General features: G+C 49.1%; 1 protein-coding gene across 6 annotated transcripts in view; it reads right to left on the bottom strand.

Moving 5' to 3' along the window:
• DOT1L (DOT1 like histone lysine methyltransferase) overlaps window positions 1–21,958 on the bottom strand; it is a 73,628-nt gene that overhangs the window by 38,291 nt on the left and 13,379 nt on the right. For all 6 annotated transcript variants that reach the window (XM_083483595.1, XM_083483598.1, XM_083483600.1 and 3 more), the window contains exons 2-9: window positions 19,501–19,544; window positions 17,496–17,570; window positions 12,819–12,882; window positions 10,661–10,889; window positions 9,242–9,336; window positions 8,508–8,570; window positions 2,326–2,381; window positions 601–680 (exon numbers count right to left, since the gene is read on the bottom strand). In XM_083483595.1, coding sequence (XP_083339721.1) covers window positions 601–680; window positions 2,326–2,381; window positions 8,508–8,570; window positions 9,242–9,336; window positions 10,661–10,889; window positions 12,819–12,882; window positions 17,496–17,570; window positions 19,501–19,544 — 706 coding nt within the window. The remainder of the gene's footprint in view (window positions 1–600; window positions 681–2,325; window positions 2,382–8,507; window positions 8,571–9,241; window positions 9,337–10,660; window positions 10,890–12,818; window positions 12,883–17,495; window positions 17,571–19,500; window positions 19,545–21,958) is intronic.

Genomic DNA, 21,958 nt, shown 5'->3' with positions numbered 1-21,958 from the left:
GTGGGCAGAGGAGGGAGACCAAGATGATCAAGGGTCTGGAAACCAAGCCTGATGAGGAACAGTTGAAGGAGTTAGGTACACTTAGCCTGGAAAAAGAAGAGACTGAGAGGGGATAGGATGGTCACCTTCAAAGATCTGAAGGTGGAATAAGCTTGCTTTCTGCTGCCAAACCAACAGATACAGATTGCAAGAAACGAGATTCCAGCTAAACAACTTCCTGGTGTTAACAACTGCTTGACAGCAGAACGGACTCCCTTGGAAGGTAGCAAGCTCTCCTACAATGGAGGATTTTAAACAGAGCTTGAGTGGGATTCTTTAGCTGTGATTCCCAGATTGCAAGGGTCCCCGTTCATATATCTATGAGCTACAGCTCCCTGAGCTTCGGCTGTGCTGGCTGAAGGGAGCCAGCGTTCAGGAACATCTAGAAACACGACATCAGTTGCCCCTGCCGATATCCATTCTAGGAAGCCCGTTTATTGCGGGCTGAACAGCCACCTCCAACATACAAAGAACATACTCGTTGCTGCCAGCACACAACTGAAAAAGCACAACTGTCATCCCAGCAGTGGAGAGGCCAGTGGAGAGGACGCAACTCATTACCTTCCTTCATGTTTGCGAATCGCTCCTTCAGCTGATGATCCACCTCAGGTCCAAAGGCAAAGTTATTCACAAAAATAACACTGGAAGGAAAGAGGAGTTTTAGTAAAACATGGACACACACTGTCTTGTTTTCGCTGCAAGGGGTGGGGGGGAAGGGTGCATGTGTGTGTGTGTGTGTGTGTGTGTGTGTGTGCACGCGTACGCACACATGCGCATGCACACACATGTACTTTTCTGGCAAGGCATAACATAGCTTTCAACTCTCACATGTGTTTCACTAAAGCCACCTCAGAAAATACAGGGGAATGTGTTCCACATTTGTAAAATAACTTAGAAGAAAAGACCAGCCACATGGAAATGCTAATGCAATTCAGCGGTGCTCCAAGCAACATGGTCTGGGTTTTTTAAAAGCATTAAATACGTCCCGGTCACACCAATCCAAGCCTGACACTTCCCATCCCCCTGGTTTTAGTACCTGAAAGCCCACTTCCTTCTCTACAGACCCTCTCAGGTGCCGAGATAGCAGAAGAGGCCCTCTTGGCAGCTCCACCTCCCTCAGAAGTTATGGGGTGGTGGCTGCCCCGGCGGAGAGGGCTTTTCAGTGTTGGCCCCGAAGCTGTGGAACTCCTTCCCCACAGAGGTGCATTAGCCTGGACACTGAGGTCCAGCTCCAAGGGCCTTCTGGCAGTTCCCTAACCCTAGGCGAGAAGTGAAGCTCCAAGCAACCAGGCAGAGGGCCTTCCCGGTGGTGGCACCCACTCCGTGGAATGCGCTCCCATCAGATGTCAATGAGACAAATAACTACACAACTTTTGGAAGACACCTGAAGGCAGCCCTGTATTGGGAAATGTTTAATGTTAAATGTTTTATTAAGTTTTCATATGTGTTGGAAGCCACTCAGAGTGCCTAGGGAAACCCAGCCAGGTGCACGGGGTATAAAATAATAATACTAGTAATTAATTATTATTATTATTATTATTATTATTATTATTATTATTATTATTATTATTACAGTGGTGCCTCGCAAGACGAAAAGAATCCGTTCTGTGATTCTCTTCGTCTAGCGGTTTTTTCATCTTGCGAAGCAAGCCCATTGATGGATTAGAGGATTAGCGCTATTAGCGGCTTTTAGCGGCTTATCTGCTGATCGGATCAGCTGATAAGCGGCTTATCGGCTTAGAAAAAAGGGGGGGAAAGGAGAAAAAAACAGCAGGAACTCGCAAGACATTGTCGTCTTGCGAAGCAAGCCCATAGGAAATTCATTTTGCGAAGCACCTCCAAAACGGAAAACTCTTTCGTCTAGCGAGTTTTCCGTCTTGCGAGGCATTCGTCTTGCGGGGCACCACTGTACTATTAGAACCTTCAGCACACAGCTTCTGGAGGAATCACAGGTTTTTGCCCCCAGGCCTTTGACACCCGAAGTCCATATTTTTAGGACCCACATCTCTTTGTGGCCCCTGAGTTGTTCCAAACCGTTTTAACTGCTTTAACCTTCCCTGGGATCTTAGGGTGAAGGACAGTTAAATAGCAACCACCACGGCCACCACTAGCCAGGTGAGCCCCTTAGCAGGATGCCCTAAGCAACCCAGCACTCTCTCCTCGCAAAGAAATGAGACGGGGGCAATATCTAGCATCCAATGAATAAGAAGTGGGGGCAGGACAAGCAGGTGAACCCCATTCTACGCCCGGGGGGGGGGGTCCGTGTTAAAAGACAGAGCGCCGTACCTTGTGTTTGCGATCCTCTCCCGCCATTCTTCCGAGAGGAAGTCGCCTCTTTCCAGCTAAGAAGAGGAGAGAGAGAGAGAGAAAATGGAGTTTGACTTTCTTGTTTTAACTCAGCCAACTTTTACATCCCTGGCAAAATGCAGCTGCACTTGCTACCGTGCCCAAAGAGGAAGAGGGAACATCTTCCTAAGACCAGCCCGCAATACAGATTTCTGAATATATTTGGGCCACTGACAAGGCCCTGAAATAAGGAGACCGAAAGGAAAAGTCACACCCCTCTTATCTTCAACCAGACTCTTCCTACTTTTTGGTGCAGGGGGAATAGAGAGATCGGGACAGATGGCATCACATACACAGGCTCCCATTAAACTGCTGTGTCTCCCCTCCCCTCCACCCAACCTTCCCCGTCTTGTTTCTCTGGTCGCAATGGTGGAAACATAATCTGCTTAGTGAGCAGCAAAGGGGAGGCACCATCTGCACCAGATATTTCCATCTTCCCAAGGCAAGGAGGGAGCCAAAAGACAGCAACTGGCTTGGAGGATATCCACCTCAAAGCTCTCTGTTTATGCAAATCCATGAGAATAAATCTGTGCCTCCGCAGAGGAATCTTCAAGGCGGCTGACTCTTCCGTGAAAAAAACCACAAATCCCTCTGCAATAATCAAAGAAAATGTTCTCTCCCTATTTGTTGGAGGGGTCGCGATAAACTTGGCACATGTTATCATTCAATGTGGGAATGTATTTTGGTGCAAGATTGCTGGAACTTAATGTTGGAAGGAATAATATTACTAAAGAAACTGCAACTTGCTGTCCAAAATTATAGCTACTGATTATTTTTGGTGATACAAATTGTAGATATATGGTCAAAAGAACTGGTATTAAACGGCTCAAGACCACAGGACCACTAGGACTGCCTCTTTCCATGGGAACCTGCCTGGACCCTGAGATCATCTTCTGAGGCCCTCCTTTGTGTTCCTCCTCCATGAGAGATCCAGAGGGTGGCAACACGAGAACAGGGCCTTTTCTGTGGTGGCTCCCCTTTTGTGGAACGCTCTCCCCAGGGAGGCTCACCTGGCGCCTTCATTTTACAACTTTAGATGCCAGGCAAAAATGTTCCTCTTTCATGAGGCCTTTGGCTGATTGACATCCAATGCCCTTTTAAAATGTGGGGGTTTGGGGGGGCCTTATTAGGTTGTTCTTGTTCTGTGTTTTTATATATATATATATAGAGAGAGAGAGTGATTTTATCTTGTGAACCGCACTGAGACCTGCAGGCATATAGGGTGGTATACAAATTTAATTTTTTTTAAAAATACAATTTAATAATAAACATGGTATTGGCAGCATGAATAGTAATTTCAACTCAAGTCGGAAACTGACTGTAAACCTCACATTAGGCGCTTGGTGCTGCTTACTCTGGAGCAGAGCTATAACGGGAGAAAATTGCACATAATTTGAAAACCAGACTTTCCAGACGCTTTACATATGAACTCCTAAGCCCTTGTCCCTGACCACCAGCCATGCTGGCTGAAGTCTAGCAGCCCCTGCAGGGAAGTTGCCCATCCCTGGGGTCTAGAAAAAATAATAATCATAGAATTGTAAAGTTGGAAGGTACCCAAGGGTCATCTAGTCCTACCCCCTGCAATGCAGGAATCTCAGCTAAATATGAAGCATCCCTTGCTCTCAGGAGAGAATGCCTCTTCTAGACAGAGGGATCCCGCCATCTTTCGCAAGCGGGAGAAAAAGAATTAAGAAGCAGCACTTTGAACTGAATCCAACCAGAATCCTGCAGGAGCCAATGAACCGTTCCAGGTGACACCGTTCCATATCAACTCCCCAAACTCGTTTCAGTGGAGATTTTCAATTCAGCTGGAATTTTCCAAACTTAGCCAGGAATCAAGTTCCCTTGCACACACCCTACCTCCCCACAACACAGGCAAGAGGGTCTACCCAGCAGAGACCGCAGAAGGAAATCACGTTTCATAGCAGGCAGGGGGTGTGACTCCGCCAAGAGAAAGTGGGGTCTGTGCAAAATACATTAAGAAGGAGCAAGGGCAGATTTCCAGCGGTCTATGGAGGCCCTATGGAGATGGGGGTTGAAAGGGAGGGAGTTTTGGACTCCAAAATAAACCTGAAAAGAAAACCCTCCGTTTGCAGCAGGGGGAAAGTGTGGCCAGGATAGCTGGCTGTAACGTAACGCAGACATGAAAGGGAGAAAAATGCTGTACTCCGAGAGTCCTCTCTGAGCACGACACTTGGCTCACAAAGACCTGTTTGTTCTGCCTGGAAAAGCACACACAGCTATTTTTGAAATAATAATAATATTTCTTAGACACACACTCAAGAGCGGCAGGAACCCAAAGCTACGGAACGTGGCTCTGTTTCAAAGCTATGGAAGCCGTTGGATGAGGTCTTGGGTATTTTGTTCCTCCTCTCTCTTTTTTTCAAATATCTGAGCGGTAAAAAGTTCCCGCTTAGGAGGAAAAAAGAAGCATTAAATCCGGAATGGCTTAATACCTGGCAGACCTTTTCTTTTTCCTTTTGCTGCATAAAGGAGCAGACGGTTAAAATTACCTCTCTTTTTTGCAGGGGGGGGGGGAGACAAATGGTACTGTGTACCCTTGAGGGCCCCCAGGAAAAAAGCACTGGACTCACACCCCAAAACGCACCAAGTTTTTTTTTGGGGGGGGTGCAAGTGACTCCCAATTCCCATGCGGAAACTAACAAATAATTATCTGCACATTCCACAAAAGAATGCCAGCTTCAGCTTGGATTTCCCCCTCCAAGAAAAAGCTGTACCAATTTGGGAGGTTTGAAGACCCTAAGTCAGGGGTCAGCAACCTAAGGCCCGTGGGCCAGAAGCGGCACATGGACGTCGTTTGACCGGCCCACAAGCCGCCCACGAACCAAGGTTCCCGCTCGCGTGCTGCGCTAAAGTGGTACAGCGCAGTGCGGGAGCTTGCTTCTGCGGCGCCGAAAATCGCGTCTGCACAGATGTCGAAAGTTGTGTTTGTGCACGTCCCCAAAATCACGGGCACGCATGCGATCCGGCCCAGGCAAGATAAACCTTGCTGACCCCTGCACTGAGTGGTGGTGAGCGACCTGCCACATCCTAACATGTCAAAGGCAGGAAGAGAAACTGGGGAGAAGTACGCAACCACCTTGAGCAATTGGGAGATAGGTAAAGGGACCCCTGACCATTAGGTCCAGTTGCGGACAACTCTGGGGTTGCGGTGCTCATCTCACTCTACTGGCCGAGGGAGCCGGCATACAGCTTCCGGGTCATGTGGCCAGCATGACTAAGCCGCTTCTGGCGAACCAGAGCAGCGCATGGAAACGCCGCTTACCTTCCCGCCGGAGTGGTACCAATTTATCTACTTGCACTTTGACGTGCTTTCGAACTGCTAGATTGGCAGGAGCAGGGACCGAGCAACGGGAGCTCACCCCGTCGCAGGGATTCGAACTGCCAACCTTCTGATCAGCAAGTCCTAGGCTCTGTGGTTTAGACCACAGCACCATCCGCGTCCCGGGGAATTGGGAGAATAGATGTGATATATTTGTTGTTGTTGCTGCTGCTGCTGATGATAGGCTGAGATGATGTCCCTCTCCTCCTCCTGAGTTATCCCGCAAGTTCTCCCTCCCACACCCTCAAAGTCATTAAGCTAAGCAGCCGATTTTAATTTCCTCTTGCAAGATGTGCCATCTAATGCATATAAACACACACACACACACACACACACACACACATTTGGTCATTAGAGAAACCGGGGGGGGGGGGGTGATAGGTGGGGAGCATTTCAGAGGAGAAAGGGCCGGGCAGGGGAGGTGAGGCAGAACGACCTCATTGCAGGAGCCATCCAGGAAACAAACCACTCAAGGGCTCCAACATCCCATAGGCTCTGTGTCATTAAGCTCCCCCCAGATACCTGGCCAGCATTCAGGAGGGGATACTTCCGAGTAGGAACAGCCAAGAAGTGGGGGGGGGGGGGAGCACCATCTGTCAGCATTAATTGCCAACGAGAAGCTTTCAAGCCTTAACTCAATAATGGAAATGGGAGCAGAAATTCCCTAGGAATTTCTAGGGAGGAGTTGTTCAGGGGCTAGGCAGAAGCTGCTTGCCTTTACGAAAGGAGCTCCTGAAGCTCTGAATTCGGGAAGCCTTGTTTAGGGAACTTTATAATGTTTGATGTTTTATTGTGCTTTTAAGACTCTGTTGGGAGCCGCCCAGAGTGGCTGGGAGCCACCTAGTCAGATGGGCAGCATACAATATAATAATAATTATAATAACAATAACAATAATCATCTGAGGATCTGGAACTTAAAGGAAAAGCCTCTCTTGGACAAGCAGGAATCCAGAGGCTGAGCCAATCTTTCAGGGAGGGCTTCCTTCCCCAGCACGAGAATCAGAACCCCATTTCTTTTCGTTTTCTAAACGGATTTTATTGATGCCATCACCTACTATACATTTTGCCTTTTCTCTTCCCTCTGCATGTGGAGACCTCTAAGGAATCGCAGCCAGATAGGCGGGGTATAAATAATAAAATTACTACTACTACTACTACTACTATTACAACCACATTTTGCATGGTGGCTCCTGAGATGCTGGTGGTAGAGTTTCCACCTTTGCTAGGATATGACTAGACGCCACTTTGAATCACAACGGCCGGCTGGACCTTGAATAACTGCACTGGTTTGTTTCTTAGAATTCCCCATTGACGATGGGTGCAAGGGTTCTAGCGACCTAGGGTGTGTGTGAGGTGGGAAACCTTGAGTCTGCTGGATGGGGCCCCCCAAGCCCTCTCTACCTGGCCCTCAGGACTCATGTCCTCTCTCTGACCCTCTGCCACCCCCCACCCCCGAGTGCTTTTGCCTTTCTCTTGCTTGCCTGAAGGGAGAGATACATGTGTGGAATCTATGGCAGCTGCATGGACTAGGGCTCTGTCCACACCGTACATTTTTCAAGCACTGTAATACCACTTTAAACAGTCACTGCATTCCCCACCCCCCACCCCCAAGAACCAAACCCTTCAACATTTCTCTGATGAAAATAGGAAAGTTCTATTCTATTATAATTATTATTATTATTATTATTTTGCTATTTATACCCCTCCCATCTGACCTGGTTGCCCCAGACACTCTGGGCAGCTTCTGACGTATATAAATAAAATAAAAACATGTTAAAACATCAAACTTTTTTTAAAAAAAACTTCCCTATGCAGGGCTGCCTTCAGATAGCTCAGGGGTCACATTAACTCCATACCATCCAACTTTTCTCCAATGAAAATAGGGACGTCCAAAGGAAAAGTGAGACATTCCGGAATCAAATCAGAAACCGGGACGGCTTCTATAAATCCAGGACTGTCCCTGGAAAGTAGGGACACTTGGAGGGTCTGCCAAAAGCGCTTTAGCAATCCATGCCTCTTCCCACGAAACTCTGGGAGGGGAAAAGGGATCGCCAAGCCACTTCAAGCCCCCTTAAAGGTACATGGTAAAGGTACCCCTGCCCGTACGGGCCAGTTGTGACCGACTCTAGGGTTGCGTGCTCATCTCGCTCAAGAGGCCGGGAGCCGGCGCCGTCTGAAGACACTTCCAGGTCACGTGACCAGCATGATGAAGCTGCTCTGGCGAGCCAGCACCAGTGCCGCACACGGAAACGCCGTTTACCTTCCCACTATAAAGCAGTACCTATTTATCTACTTGCACTTAGGGGTGCTTTCGAACTGCTAGGTGGGCAGGAGCTGGGACCGAACGACGGGCGCTCACCCCGCCGCGGGGATTCGAACCGCCGACCTTACGATCAGCAAGTCCTAGGCACTGAGGTTTTACCCACAGCACCACCTGCATCCCTCAAGCCCCCTTAGCAAACTACAGTTCCCAAAATTCTTTGAGGGAAGAAGCCATGACTGTTTACAGAGATATCATAGCACTTTTATGTATAGTGGGCATGTGGCCTAGGTGTAACCTTCCGCAGAAAAAGTCTGATAGGTGTCACATATGTTTGTCCACCCATTGTGGCTCACCCACAACTGGCATGTCACACCCCCCCCCAAGACCAAAAAGGGTTCTCTGCCCCTACACAAAGGTGTAGCCTCTGAAAACCCCACACCAAAACAGAGGGGGAAGGAGGGTGATTTGCAACAGGGTTTGGCGGGAGGTAACGTTTGCGGTTCCGTTTCAACTCACTGTGTAATCTGCATGTTTTTTCCCATACCATTTCATCCACTTTCTGAATTCTTTGTCCATCGTCTGGAAAGGCAGGCAGCCGGGAGGAGAGAAGAGGGGAGGAGAAAGCAGGTGTGCTGTTAGTAGTAAATTGGATAGTGACCCGTTTCCAGCAACCTGGGGGAACACAGCAACTGCGGCAGAGATCATTAACCACCAAGGACTTGCCCCAGCAGAGAACATTTTTTCTTATAATTATCCTGTGTTGTATTGACTGCATTTGGTGCTCTGTTTTCACCTGTACTGCCTGTGGCACACGGCCCAGATATTTTACACAATGGAAAGAAATCTGAATATATATTTTTATCAATTCACAGAAGCTGCTGCTGGATGCCCTATTGTATCAAGGCAGAATTTAAAGCACCAGATTGCAGGCTTGGGGTATCTACATGTGCACCAAATGGCTGAAGTAACATCTTTTCTACAGGCTGTAAAAGGAAAGAAGTCAGGTTCTCTCAGTTCAGATTTCTTTCAGATTCTTTAAAACGAGCCTGCACACCCCTCAAGTCTAGATTTCTCTACATTGCACCTGGCTTCTAATCATAGCTGTCAACTTTTCCATTTTCTCGTGAGGGATCCTACTCGGAATAAGGGAATCTCCCTTAAAAAAGGGGGAAAGTTGACAGCTATGCTTCTAATGTAGGTCACAGGGTGCTCCCCCTTTCTAACCACACAAACGCACACGAGCTACGTACCTCCGCATATTTGGCTGGAATATCTGCTTTCTCCACGCCATAGTGATGCTTGCAGTTTGTGGCCGCGGCTACCTGAAGAACGACTTGGCCCACACCTGAGACAAGGAGAGGAGAGGAGACAGGTAGAAACGGAGCAGAATCGACTATACCCTTCCAGTAAAGGTAAAGGGACCCCTGACCATTAGGTCCAGTTGTGACCGACTCTGGGGTTGCGACACTCATCAAGCTTTATTGGCCGAGGGAGCCGGCGTCCAGCTTCCGGGTCATGTGGCCAGCAGGACTAAGCCGCTTCTGGAGAACCAGAGCAGCGCACGGAAACGCCGTTTATCTTCCCGACAGAGTGGTACCCATTTATCTACTTGCACTTTAATGTGCTTTTGAACTGCTAGGTTGGCAGAAGCTGGGACTAAGCAATGGGAGCTCACTCTGTCGCAGGGATTTGAACCGCTGACCTTCTGATCGGCAAGTCCTAGGCTCTGTGGTTTAACCCACAGCGCCACCCACATCCCTTCCAGAGTGAATGCTAAATACGCCCACTTCTCCCTCCCAATTCTGCTGGTCATTAGTGGAAAACGACAAGCTCGGTTCGGGGGCGGCTTGGGGGCCATTTAAACGACCCCCATGGGCCGCTTGTGGCCCATGGGCTGCAGGTTGCCGACCCCTGCTCCAGGAAAGGGGAGGAAAGCAAAAGGGGACCAAAAGCATAGCCCTGCTAAAGAAACCGTGGTTTGGCCATCACATCCAAAGTGGGCCATTATTTACACAGCTCAGCTGCTTCCTAAGCAAACTGGTACACGCTGCTGAATTATAGCTGTCAACTTACAGATTTGAAAATAAGGGACCAGCAGCCTCAAAAATAAGGGCTCAGCAGCCAAAATAAGGGATTTTCAGGGCACAGGTATGTTCAACTTCTGAGCCCCTCCAAGCCAAAGGCAGAAAGCCCAGCCAGCAGCCAAACGAAGCCTCAAGCGGTGGTTCCCACAGCGCAGCAACCCGGCAAAGGGCATGCAGCACGGAAAACCACCGTCACGTCTCCGCTGGGAAGCAAAGGCGAGTCCCCAGGCAATGCGGCCAATTTGATTGGACAAGGCATGCAAGCTCCACCCCCCAGTCATTCTTAAAACTCCTCATTGGGTGAGCAACACAGCCAAGTAACACAGTTGGAGCCTCCCTCCTCCCTGACCGGCAGGGAGGGAGGGAGAGGAGCTGCTTCCTTTGAAACCCGGGAAATTTAAGGGACATCATCAATAAGGGACAGCGGCGGGACACGGCGCTGGGATAAGGGGCTTTCCTGCCAAATAAGGGACGGTTGACAGCTATGTGCTGAATGTTCTACAGAAGAATTGAAACAGTTTTGGGTAAAGATAGGTTTCATGGCAGAGACAGGAGAGGGCAGAGACAGTGTACGGCAACACTCACCGCTGCCCAAGTCTACAAACAGGTCATCCTCGGTCATTTTTATCTCATCGATCATCTGAGCAACCAGGTCAAAGGAAGTTTCGCCATACACCTCCGGGGAAAAGGGTTCATAGTTGTTGAGTTTTTCGGGGTCGGTCACCGAGTGGTTATAGACTTGCTGCAGGATGTGGCGCAGGAGCCCATTGGTGGGGCGGGTGTTCAGTTTCATGGGCTGCGTGGTTCCTTTCCACTGGAGAACAAAATGGGAGAGGCGGGGGGGGGGTGAGTGAGGGGAGAGAGACACACATATACACACTTTGCCACATGCAACAGGAAGGCGCTTCTGTGCCTCTCATAAAACATTAGAACCTGGGGTGCCCAGTGAAGCCGGCAGACGAAAGGAACAACTTCTACATACAATGCATACTTAAAAGGTAAAGGTACCCCTGCCCGTACAGGCCAGTCGTGTCCGACTCTAGGGTTGTGCGCCCATCTCACTTAAGAGGCCGGGGGCCAGCGCTGTCTGGAGACACTTCCGGGTCACGTGGCCAGCATGACGAAGCTGCTCTGGCGAGCCAGCACCAGCGCAGCACACGGAAACGCCGTTTACCTTCCCACTATAAAGTGGTACCTATTTATCTACTTGCACTTAAGGGTGCTTTCGAACTGCTAGGTGGGCAGGAGCTGGGACCAAAAGACGGGAGCTCACCCCGCCGCGGGGATTCGAACCGCCGACCATGCGATCGGCAAGCCCTAGGTGCTGAGGTTTTACCCACAGCGCCACCCGCGTCCCAATGCATACTTAGAACCGTGGAATTCACTTGCACAAGATGAAGTGGGGGCTTTAAGAGAGGGGGAGACAAATTCAGGGAGGAAGATAAGGCTGTTGTGATGGCTATTGCTCTGCCTCCGCTGTCAAGAAGCAGGAGCAGGGAGAAAGGAGGAAAGAAGTGAGAGGCAGTTTCTCCTGCCAAGCCAGGGATGACATCCCTGTAGGAGCGGAGGAGAGGATCCTTAACTTGGCGGGGGGGGGGGGATAGGGGAAATATAGGACTAACTGCATCTTGTATTGAATCAATAGAGAGCATAGCATTTTGCATTGAAACACAGGACAATCCTGTATTATGAAGCACAGGTGGCAACCCTACAGGCTATATTGTGCCGTGTGGAATAGTCCAACCCTGAGCGGTTGAAATGTAGCCTCATGCAGAAAGGTGTCCCATCTATTGCTCCACCCACTTCCCCTTCTGCCTCCTCCCACCACTGCAATGTGCTCAGTAAAGCTGCCCATAACAGAATGCGACCCTTAGGCTGGGGTGGGGCAGGTCCCAAACCCCCACCCCGGGCTAAAGAATCGGGGCTAGAATTGCTTTAAATAAGTAATTCCTGCATTGCTGGGGGTTGAACTAGTGAGCCTTGGGGGTCCCTTCCTACTCTACAATTCTAAGTAAAGGCAAAGGTACCCCTGACCATTAGGTCCAGTTGCGGACAACTCTGGGATTGCGGCGCTCATCTCACTCTATAGGCCAAGGGAGCCGGCGTTTGTCCACAGCTAGCTTCCGGATCATGTGGCCAGCAGGACTAAGCCACTTCTGGTGAATCAGAGCACGGAAACGCTGTTTACCTTCCCGCCAGAGTGGTACCTATTTATCTACTTGCACTATGACGTGCTTTCAAACTGCTAGGTTGGCAGGAGCAGGGACCGAACAACGGGAGCTCACTCCGTCGTGGGGATTCGAACCACCGACCTTCTGATCAGCAAGCCCTAGGCTCTGTGGTTTAGACCATAGCGCCATCCGCGTCCCGGGGAATTGGGAGAATAGATGTGATATATTTGCTGTTGCTGATCAGCAAGCCCTGTTCTTAACCTGAAACTGTTCTTAACCTGAAGCACCACTTTAGCTAATGGGGCCTCCTGCTGCTGCCGCGCCGCCAGAGCACAATTTCTGTTCTCATCCTGAAGCAAAGTTCTTAACCCGAGGTACTATTTCTGGGTTAGTGGAGTCTGTAACCTGAAGCGTATGTAACCTGAGGTACCACTGTAAAATGTTTATTTGAAATTGTAAAACAGAAAATTTAATAAAAAAATTATACATAACAAGATCAGGCTACCCGCCCCCCATCAAAACAACAACAGCCCAGAAGCCAAGCGGTGCGGATGGGCAGGGCACATACATACCAGCTGGTGAATGCTATCGATGGCGCGGTTGTATTTGTCACAAAGCCTCTGCATGCTTTCAAAGCTGAAGATCAGAAGAAGAGAGGAGGGCGGAAGGAGAAAAGAAAAAAAGTTATAGCAGTCAGGCAAATTAAGATGGGCCTAAGCTTTCTAGGCGTGTCTCCCTAAAAAATAATAACATGCTACACAGATGCCAACATCTTCTTTGTAGTTGTAATCCTGTGCCACTCCCAAAAGGAATGTTTTGTCTGCAAAGTCTTCTTTAAAAAAAAACCCAGCACCTTCTGTAGCCTGGGGCCATCCAGATGTTGCAAGACATAAATCCCCTCATCACCACCCCCTGTACTAGCCGCTGGGAGACCAACGATGTCTGGAAGGCACCGGGCTTAGGGTGGCTGCCCCAAATCAACAAGGATTGTAGGACGAGCGTGTTGGGTTTGGTTTTCCAGAGTCTTCCTTCCCAGCGGAGGCTCTGCGCTTCAATCTCCGACGATAGGTGGCCAACTGTCCACCTTGCCCATCAAAATGACCCTTGGAAGGCTAGTGTCAGGGAACTGACATCGGAGCTAGAGGCGGAGGGAAGGCTCTCCAATGATGCTGGAGAAGGGCCCAGCAGGGAGAGAGGCAGCTCCGCAGATGGGGAAGCAATTCAGTGCAACACCAGGAATAAGGAGGGGCAAATGGGGGAAGCGGTGAGAGGGCTTCCAGACTCTTCACCGGACACCAGCGGAGAGAGCACTGGTCCTCCGCTACCCACGCCCTCCCTGCGCAGAAGACTTCCGCGCAGAGAGAGTAAGAGGAGACTGGGTGTCAAACAACTTTTATGTTGGAAAAGGTTTAAGAAGCGCCCACTGACGGATTCTGCTAGCGACTGAGGCAGCCACGAATTGAAGGGCTGTCCAGACAGAAAGGTTTAACAAGGCAACAAAACCAGGAGAGGCGGCAACTTACGCACGAGCAACTCATACTCATTACAGCTAGCATCTTTGGGATCTGAGCCAACAGCCGGATCCAGCTCTCCACCACACCCTCCCCATTGCATTCATCCACTCAGGTTAAGTCCCACCGAGTTCCCTTTAAGTACATGGAACAGGACTGCAGCCTCCCAGCCGCTTTAAGAGTTCCAGCCAGAAAAGTTTGCAAGCCTGGTTTAGAAGTATTTTTTACTGAAATGCTTCGCGCTATGCAGCTCCAGTTCCCCACCATTTCCGGGATTGGGATGGGGGTTTGGAGGGCTAGGAAAGACTCTCCCCCCCCACCTCTAAAACCTGGAGAGACTATGTCAGTCTCTGCAGACAGCACATGTGGCCTGGCTTGGCGCAAGAGAGCTTATTATTTTTACAGTGGTGCCTCGCAAGACGAAATTAATTCGTTCTGCGAGTTTTTTCGCCTTGCGAATTTTTCATCTTGCGAAGCACGGTTTCCCATAGGTCATGGGTCTGCAACCTTTAAGACAAAAAGAGCCACTTGGACCCGTTTCCGAAGGAAAAAAAACCTGGAAGCCGCAAAACCATTGCGACATTTAAAACAAATATATCTCCGGAGCCGCGATCTGACAGCGGGCGGGAAGGTTACGTCAGGACGGTGCGTGACTAACGCACGCACCGCCCCCATGCGAAGTCACAGCCAGTACAGCGCCCGCCACAGTGGGGAGTGTCGGGGCGCACAATGCACCTCCTCCCCTCGCTAGTATCCGCCCCAGAGCCGCAGCAAAGGTGTAAAAGAGCCACATGCGGCTCCGGAGCCGCGGGTTGCAGACCCCTGCCATAGGGTATTAACGGTTTTAAGAAAAAGGAAACAAACTTGCAAGGCGTTTTCGTTTTTCGTCTTGCGAAGCAAGCCCATAGGGAAATTCGTCTTGCTAAGCAACTCAAAAAACGAAAAACTCTTTCGTCTTGCGCGTTTTTCGTCTTGCGAGGCATTCATCTTGCGAGGTACCACTGTATTGCTTATTTGTTTTCTTTCTTGAATTAGTATACCGCCCTATATCCTCAGTTCTCAGGGGCGGCTCACAAGATGAAATGGCAATACAAAAACACAAAAGTATGTAATAAAATGAAAAACAAGAACAACTCAATAATCCTCCCCGTTCCCCAACACATCTTAAAAGGGCACTGGATGTCTATCAGCCAAAGGCCTGGTTAAAAAGGAATGTTTTTGCCTGGCGCCTCAAAGTGTATAATGAAGGCGGACCTCCCTGGGGAGAGTGTTCCATAAACGGAGAGCCACTACAGAGAAGGCCCTATTCTCATGTTGCCAGCCTCCAGACCTTTCGTGGTACAGGCACAAAGAAGGGTCTTCGAGGATGATCTCAGGGTATGTTCACAGAGAGAGAGGCGATCCTTGGGGCGTTGCGGTCCTGAGCCGTTCAAGGTTTTATAGGTCAAAACCAGCACTCTGAATTAATATGCACCAGGATGTTATGGGGATGAGGGACCAACTCCCTTCTCTTGGGGAGGCCCAATTAGTGCCATTGCCTTCCGTTAAGAGTTTGGGTGTAATCCTTGACGCCTCCCTTTCCATGGAGGCGCAAGTTACAGCAACAGCCAAGGCGACATTTTTCCACCTTCGCCGCATCAAGCAGTTGGTCCCTTACCTTTCCCGCCCTGACCTGGCCACAGTGATCCATGCGACGGTCACCTCCAGGCTTGACTACTGTAATTCGCTCTATGCGGGGCTGCCCTTGAAGCTGTCCCAGAAACTCCAGCGGGTGCAGAATGCTGCAGCGAGGCGCCTCACGGGGTCTCTGCCATGGGAGCATATTCACCCAGTGCTTTTCCAGCTGCACTGGCTCCCGGTGGAGTATAGGGTCAGATTTAAGGTGCTGGTTTTGACCTTGAAAGTACTTCACGGCCTAGGACCCTCATACCTACGGGACCGCCCCAAGGAGGACCTTAAGGTCCATAAATAGCAACACCCTAGTGGTCCTGGGCCCTAAGGAAGTTAGATTGGCTTCAACTAGAGCCAGGGCCTTATCATCACTGGCTCCGGCCTGGTGGAACGCTCTGCCTCATGAGACCAGGGCCCTGCAGGATCTGATTTCCTTCCGCAGGGCCTGTAAGACAGAGTTGTTCCGCCTGGCCTTTGGCTTGGAGCCAATTTGATTCCCTCCCTCCCTCTTTCTTTTTTCTTTTTTCCCTTTCTCCTCCTGTGATGAGGCTGCATTTTAATGTTTTAATGCTGTATTTTAATCTTGTTTTTAAGTTGTATTCAAACAACTTGTTTTTATTATTGGTTGTTAGCCGCCCTGAGCCCGGCCTTGGCTGGGGAGGGTGGGGTATAAATAAAAGTTGTTGTTGTTGTTGTTGTTGTTGTTGTTGTTGTTGTTGTTGTTGTTGTTGTTGTTGTTAAATCAGCCCTTCCTTCTGAACGTTGAGGACTGGACTCTTGCTTCCTGTTTAATGGGGAGGGGCTATAACTCAATGGGAGAGCACCTGCTCTGTTCTCCCAGGCTCCCCTGTCTACAACCCTAGACAGCCGCTGCCAGTCAGTGTGGACGATACTGGGCTAAATGGAGTAAGGATGTGAGGCTATTTGGAGTCCAGAGGATGGGAAAATTAAGGGGAAGGCCTGCAGCTGAGCAACAGAGCATTTCCTTTTAAACACAGAAGGTCTCAGGTTCAGCCCCCACCCCCCACGTAAGGACGAGAATGTTCCTGTCCCCCAAACCCTGGAGAACTGCTGCCAGTCAGTGCAAGCGATACTGAGCCTTGCTGCAAGTCAGCTCCTTGGGCTCTAAAGAGACTTGCTGAACAGGGCCGCCTGGCTGGTCTGAAAATCCCTTCTTTTTCTTTTTTTTTAAAACCAGGATTAAAGAATCAACTCAGGACAGGAGATAGGGAAAGGAGGGGCAGCACGGGGAAGTCACGTGCCCCATTGCATAATCAGATTTCAAACATCAAGGGAGGGAGGGGGAGAGAGAGGAGAGCAGAAATCAGGGCTGCTCAGCTATTTCAGCCTCTTCATCAACTCCTGCAGTGAACAACCCAAGAGGGTTTTTTCCCCCTCTACCCCAGGTGGGTTCCTCCGCCCAAGGCAGTTTTTCATCTCTATTTTCACGTGTACTTTGTGGGGGGGGGGATAACCCAGGACACTCCCTGGCCTGTTTGGAAAGACCCCAGGGGGTGGGGAGGACCCCTCCCTTCGCATCCTTGCAAGGAGGACATGGAAGCAGCAGGAAAATCTCCTCCTGTTTACATTTGTGAACAGGACAAATTAACCGTTCAAAGGACTAAAGGGCAGGGGAGAGGCAAGGGAAGGGGGGGTGAAGGGCAGGGCAGGAAAGGAGCCCTTATCAGAAAGACTGTCTTTATCAAGCTCTCTCAAACATGGAACAGCTGAAGAATCCCCTTGCCAAAAGCTTCCAGTTTCCAGAGTGAATCTACAACAAAAGGGACACGACAGCAGCAGCAGCCCCCATTGCCCCCCATATCACCACCTGAGAATTTGGAGCTGGTTTAAAATAGAAGAGAGAGCCACTGATTCGTAGAATTGTGGAGTTGGAAGGAACCCCCAGAGGTCATCTAGCCCAGCCCCACACTGTCCAAGACGACAGTTCCCATCACCCCTATTTGCCGTGCTGGTTGGGGCTGACTGGCGCTGTGAGTCCAGCGATGACTTCTAGGGGCAGCCATGGGGGAGGAAAGTAATGAAAAGTAAGGAGACTCTTAGCCTTACCTTTTAGTATCATAGTCAATTAAAACATAGTTTTCCATAGCAAGCTTCAGGTCTGGAATTTCTTCGCAGACCCACCTGAAAGGAAAAGAGGGTGTAGGTAAAATAAATATGCAAATAACACCAGTAGATCATTTCCTCCTCCTTTTGGCAAGTCCACCTCTGCCCCAAACACACCGATAATTTTGTCACGTTTGCTTGTTTCTATATCCTGCCTTTCTCCCAAGTTGGGATCCGGGGCGGCTCCCAACACACAAAGCAGTAACAACAAACCCGGTTGACAAGAATCCTTAAAATACATCACAGCATAACGCAGAGCCAGCAGTTCAAATAAAGTTTGCCCTGACAGCAACCCTGTGGTCAGCACGGCCTGCACCTCCGTTTCCAAAGGAAAATCTTAATATTATCCTTCCAAAGGACAGTGTGGAGGTGCACACCTGAGGATCTTAGGACCCCAGGGAAGCTTTGCATAGTGACATTTTTAATATCTTTAAGACAGCCTGGTCCCAAGCCACAATAAATGGTTAGGGGCTCACTGGCAGCCCAAAAGGCCAAAGGTGGCTACTACTGTTAGGTCTGTCTCGTCTGATTGTGTATTTTGTGGTTTTATATTCTGATTTTATCCTGTGACCCACCCTGAGGCCTGCAGGTATGGGGCGGTATATAAATTCAATAATAAAGTATACTGCCATCTATGCAGATAAAAGGTAAAGGACGGTGAAGTCCAGTTGAATTCAACTATGGGGTGCGGTGCTCATCTCTGTTTTCAGGCCAAGGGAGCCAGAGTTCGTCTGCAGACAGTTTTTTCGGGTCTTGTGGCCAGCATGACTAAACTGCTTCTGGCACAGGGAACACCGTGACAAGTGCTGTGATTACAGAGCACACAGAAAAACAGTTTACCTTCCCGCCGCAGAGGGACCTATTTATCTACTTGTACTGGTATGCTTTCGAAATGCTAGGTTGGCAGGAGCTGGGACAAAGCAACGGGATCTCACCCCATGGCGTGGATTCGAACTGCCGACCTTACAATTGGCAAGTCCAAGAGGGTCGGTGGTTTAGAACATAGCACCACCCGCATCTCCATCTATGCACACTGTGATTATAAAGAACCAGATATGACTGGTCCCTCTCCCAAGGTGTGATATGGAACAGTGGTCTGGCTCAGTAGAAGACAGCATGCTAGGTTCTTGTTTAAACCAGACCTTTTACTGAGATTTCTGAGTAGGATCTCACTTGGTTTTTAAGGGAAGGGTCAAAGCCAGGGTTTCCCAAACTTGGTCTCCAGCTGTTTTTGGGAAACAACTCCTATCATCCCTAGCCAGAAGGACCAGTGGTCAGGTATGATGGGAATTGTAGTCCAAAATCACCTGGAGGACTCAAGTTGGGAAATCCTGGTCAAAGCTCAAGGGCAGAAAATGCTTTGACCGCCCAACACCTTCAGTCCTTTTCTAGGGGAGGCAAATGTGACTTTAAAAGAAATGAACCAATTCCTTCATACCAAAGCTGAGCAGAAACATGACAGCTCCCTGTCACTTTGGAATAGCAGGCATGTGACCTCCCTTCTCCAGACCAGCTAAACAATGCAACATACTGTACTCCTACTTAGCCAAAGATGTCAATGGCGGCTTTGATTCAGACTATTTACGAAAGCATGTGCCCTTTTCAAGACAGATATAGTCTCATAGTCTTATTCCCAGTTGGGGAATGAAAGGCACTTGCCCCACACTGGCTAATACTGGTCTGGGGACCCCGGTATGGTCCTGACCTGGTTATAAGGCAAACCTCCAGTGTTTTAGGCAAAACCGGGTTTTTATTTTAATTCAGGGTAAAACATGCACCATGTTGCAGGAAGCTGTGATTACAGAGCAAGGATATAAAAAGGAAAATCCTAGCAAGAACAGTGTCACTATCACTACTGGCAGATGGGTTTCCCAGTTTCCACAAGCTGCAGAGGGGTGTGGTGAAAATATCTGGTTGTAATGCAGATCGACTGCTGCTTAGCACCTACCGAATTGTCTCAATGATTTCGTGAGCAGCATCGTGGTGTTTGTCCTGAAACGACAACAAAGAAAAGAAGGTGGTTTCAGGAACTGTCTGGAAGGAGAGATCACCCACTTTGGCTGGCGGATCACCAAGGCCCGTTGGCTTCTACAAACCCCTCATTATTTGCAAATACGGATAAATGAAAACTGGGCCAGGGGCGTGATCAAAAGTAATGTTTCCTAGTAGATGCATGTGTTGCGGCTGTTATTTTAAAAGGCTAGCTCTATGCTATCGAATTTCCCTGTGCCCAAAGAGGACCCATTTCCATAAACTTCCTTCTTGCAGAGATGGGGAACCTGTGGGTCCTTTGGATGCTGCTGCAGTGTTTGGAATTAGCAGGCGCATTTTGCACCTGGATTTCAGACACTTGCGACCAAGTGAAGATGCCTGGGCACCAGGATGGCGCCTGACGTCTCCACCATCTGAAGGTGCATGCCTGGAGATCCTTGGATCAGGACTGTTTTCACACACTAATACCCCATTCCTGTAGAATTCAATCCATCAATCTCCACTATCAGAATGAATTTCAGGAATCAAATTGCTTTCTCTGTGCAGCCTGAGCAGGAGCAGTCAGCATAAAGAAAAAGAGGTCGGAATGGGCCAATATATATGTGGACCACCCCTGGATCAATTGACTGTTTTACTTTAAGATCTCAAAGCTCTTAACCCGGCTCAAGGTTGTCCTCTGAACTAGCCAGATAATCAATCACAGTCAGTCCATCATTTGAAAAGTAAGTCTTTAGAGCCGCCTTGCCCAAAAATGGCAACTAGGCATTCCGTTTTGACAACTGCAGCCTTGGTTTAAGGATCCCTTTGGTCCCTATCTTACATATCTGAGTTTCTAACATTTTTCATAGAATCATAGAGTTGGAAGAGACCACGAGGGCCATCGAGTCCAACCCCCTGCCAAGCAGGAAACACCATCAGAGCACTCCTGACATATGGTTGTCAAGCCTCTGCTTAAAGACCTCCAAAGTAGGAGACTCCACCACACTCCTGGGCAGCAAATTCCACTGTCAAACAGCTCTTACTGTCAGGAAGTTCTTCCGAATGTTTAGGTGGAATCTTCTTTCTTGTAGTTTGGATCCATTGCTCCGTGTCCGCTTCTCTGGAGCAGCAGAAAACAACCTTTTTGTTAGGAACAGCTGCTAGAGGGCACTTCATTGGCTATCCCAGTACAGTGGACGCTCAGGTTGCGAACGTGATCTGTGCGGGAAGCACGTTCTCAACCTGCAGCACCGCATGTGCGCATGTGCAGGTTGCGATTCGGTGCTTCTGTGCATAGCGTGATTTAGCGCTTCTGCACATGTATGACTGCCGAAACCCAGAAGTAACCGGTTCTGGTACTTCCAGGTTTCGGCGCGTCCGTAACCCAAAAAAAACGCAACCTGAAGCGTCTGTAACCCAAGGCATGACTGTTGTACGCAAGTAGGGATGGAGAGAATTGCACAAAAGGCTGTGAAAAGCAAGGAGGCCTAGGCCGCAACAATTGCACGCCAAGTAAAATCCACACAAAGTAAGAGTGGCGACCATTCACACAACACATTTCTGCTTGCAAAGCAGGCTCTGAAGTTTGGCCAAGTGCAGCCACCGCCTCCTGGCTTAGAGCCAAGGAGGAGGTTGTAAACCAGGCTTACAGATTAACCAGTACGCTAGGGGGAAACCTCGTTTATTTATCCAAATATTTATCTCCTGACTTCCAGGGTTTCCAAGGTGGCTTACGACATAATACACAGCCCAGTATTTATTTATCGAAAGACACACAAATAATAGTAATGACAAAACTCAAGCAACAGTGAAACAGTTCAAACTTACAGCTAGATCATACATTTCACATCTTAAATATCCAGGCGTCAAAAGTGTAAGGCAGACGACCCCATGCACCCTCCTCACGGTTTCCCCCCCTTTTCTTCCCAACCTAATAGTGCATGCAACACTAATGTCTCACAACGAATGTAACTGATCTGTAGAAAACACAACTGGAAAAAGAGACAATGCACGGATTTTTGTAAACTAAGAAATCTTTAATATTTTTATTTTTATTTTTAGTTTAAGGCAGGGTGGAGTCCCTTTTTCGCTTTGTCAAGGGCCTTGGGGCTAATCAGCTGGAAAATTGCACTCCATTCGTGGGCAGGGCTGCCCCTCTTTTCTCTCACAAACACACGCACCTCTCCAACAACAACAACCACAACCAACAAATTAAAAACATTCGTCACAGTAAAACATCAAACACTGCAAACGTCTCTATGAAAGACTGCCTTCATATGTCTTCTAAAAGTCAAATGTTTATTTCCTTGACATCTGACGGGAGGGTGTTCTACAGGGAGGGCGCCACCACCAAGAAGGCCCTCTGCCCGGTTCCCTGTATCCTCACTTCTCGCAGTGAGGGAACCGCCAGAAGGCCCTCAGTGCTGGACCTCGGT

Source organism: Podarcis liolepis (assembly GCF_965112155.1).
Source record: "Podarcis liolepis genome assembly, chromosome: 18".
In the NCBI taxonomy this organism is placed as follows: Eukaryota; Metazoa; Chordata; class Lepidosauria; order Squamata; family Lacertidae; genus Podarcis; species Podarcis liolepis.
The sequence above is the reverse complement of the archived record's forward strand: the minus strand, read 5'-3'. Positions and strand labels throughout refer to the sequence as shown.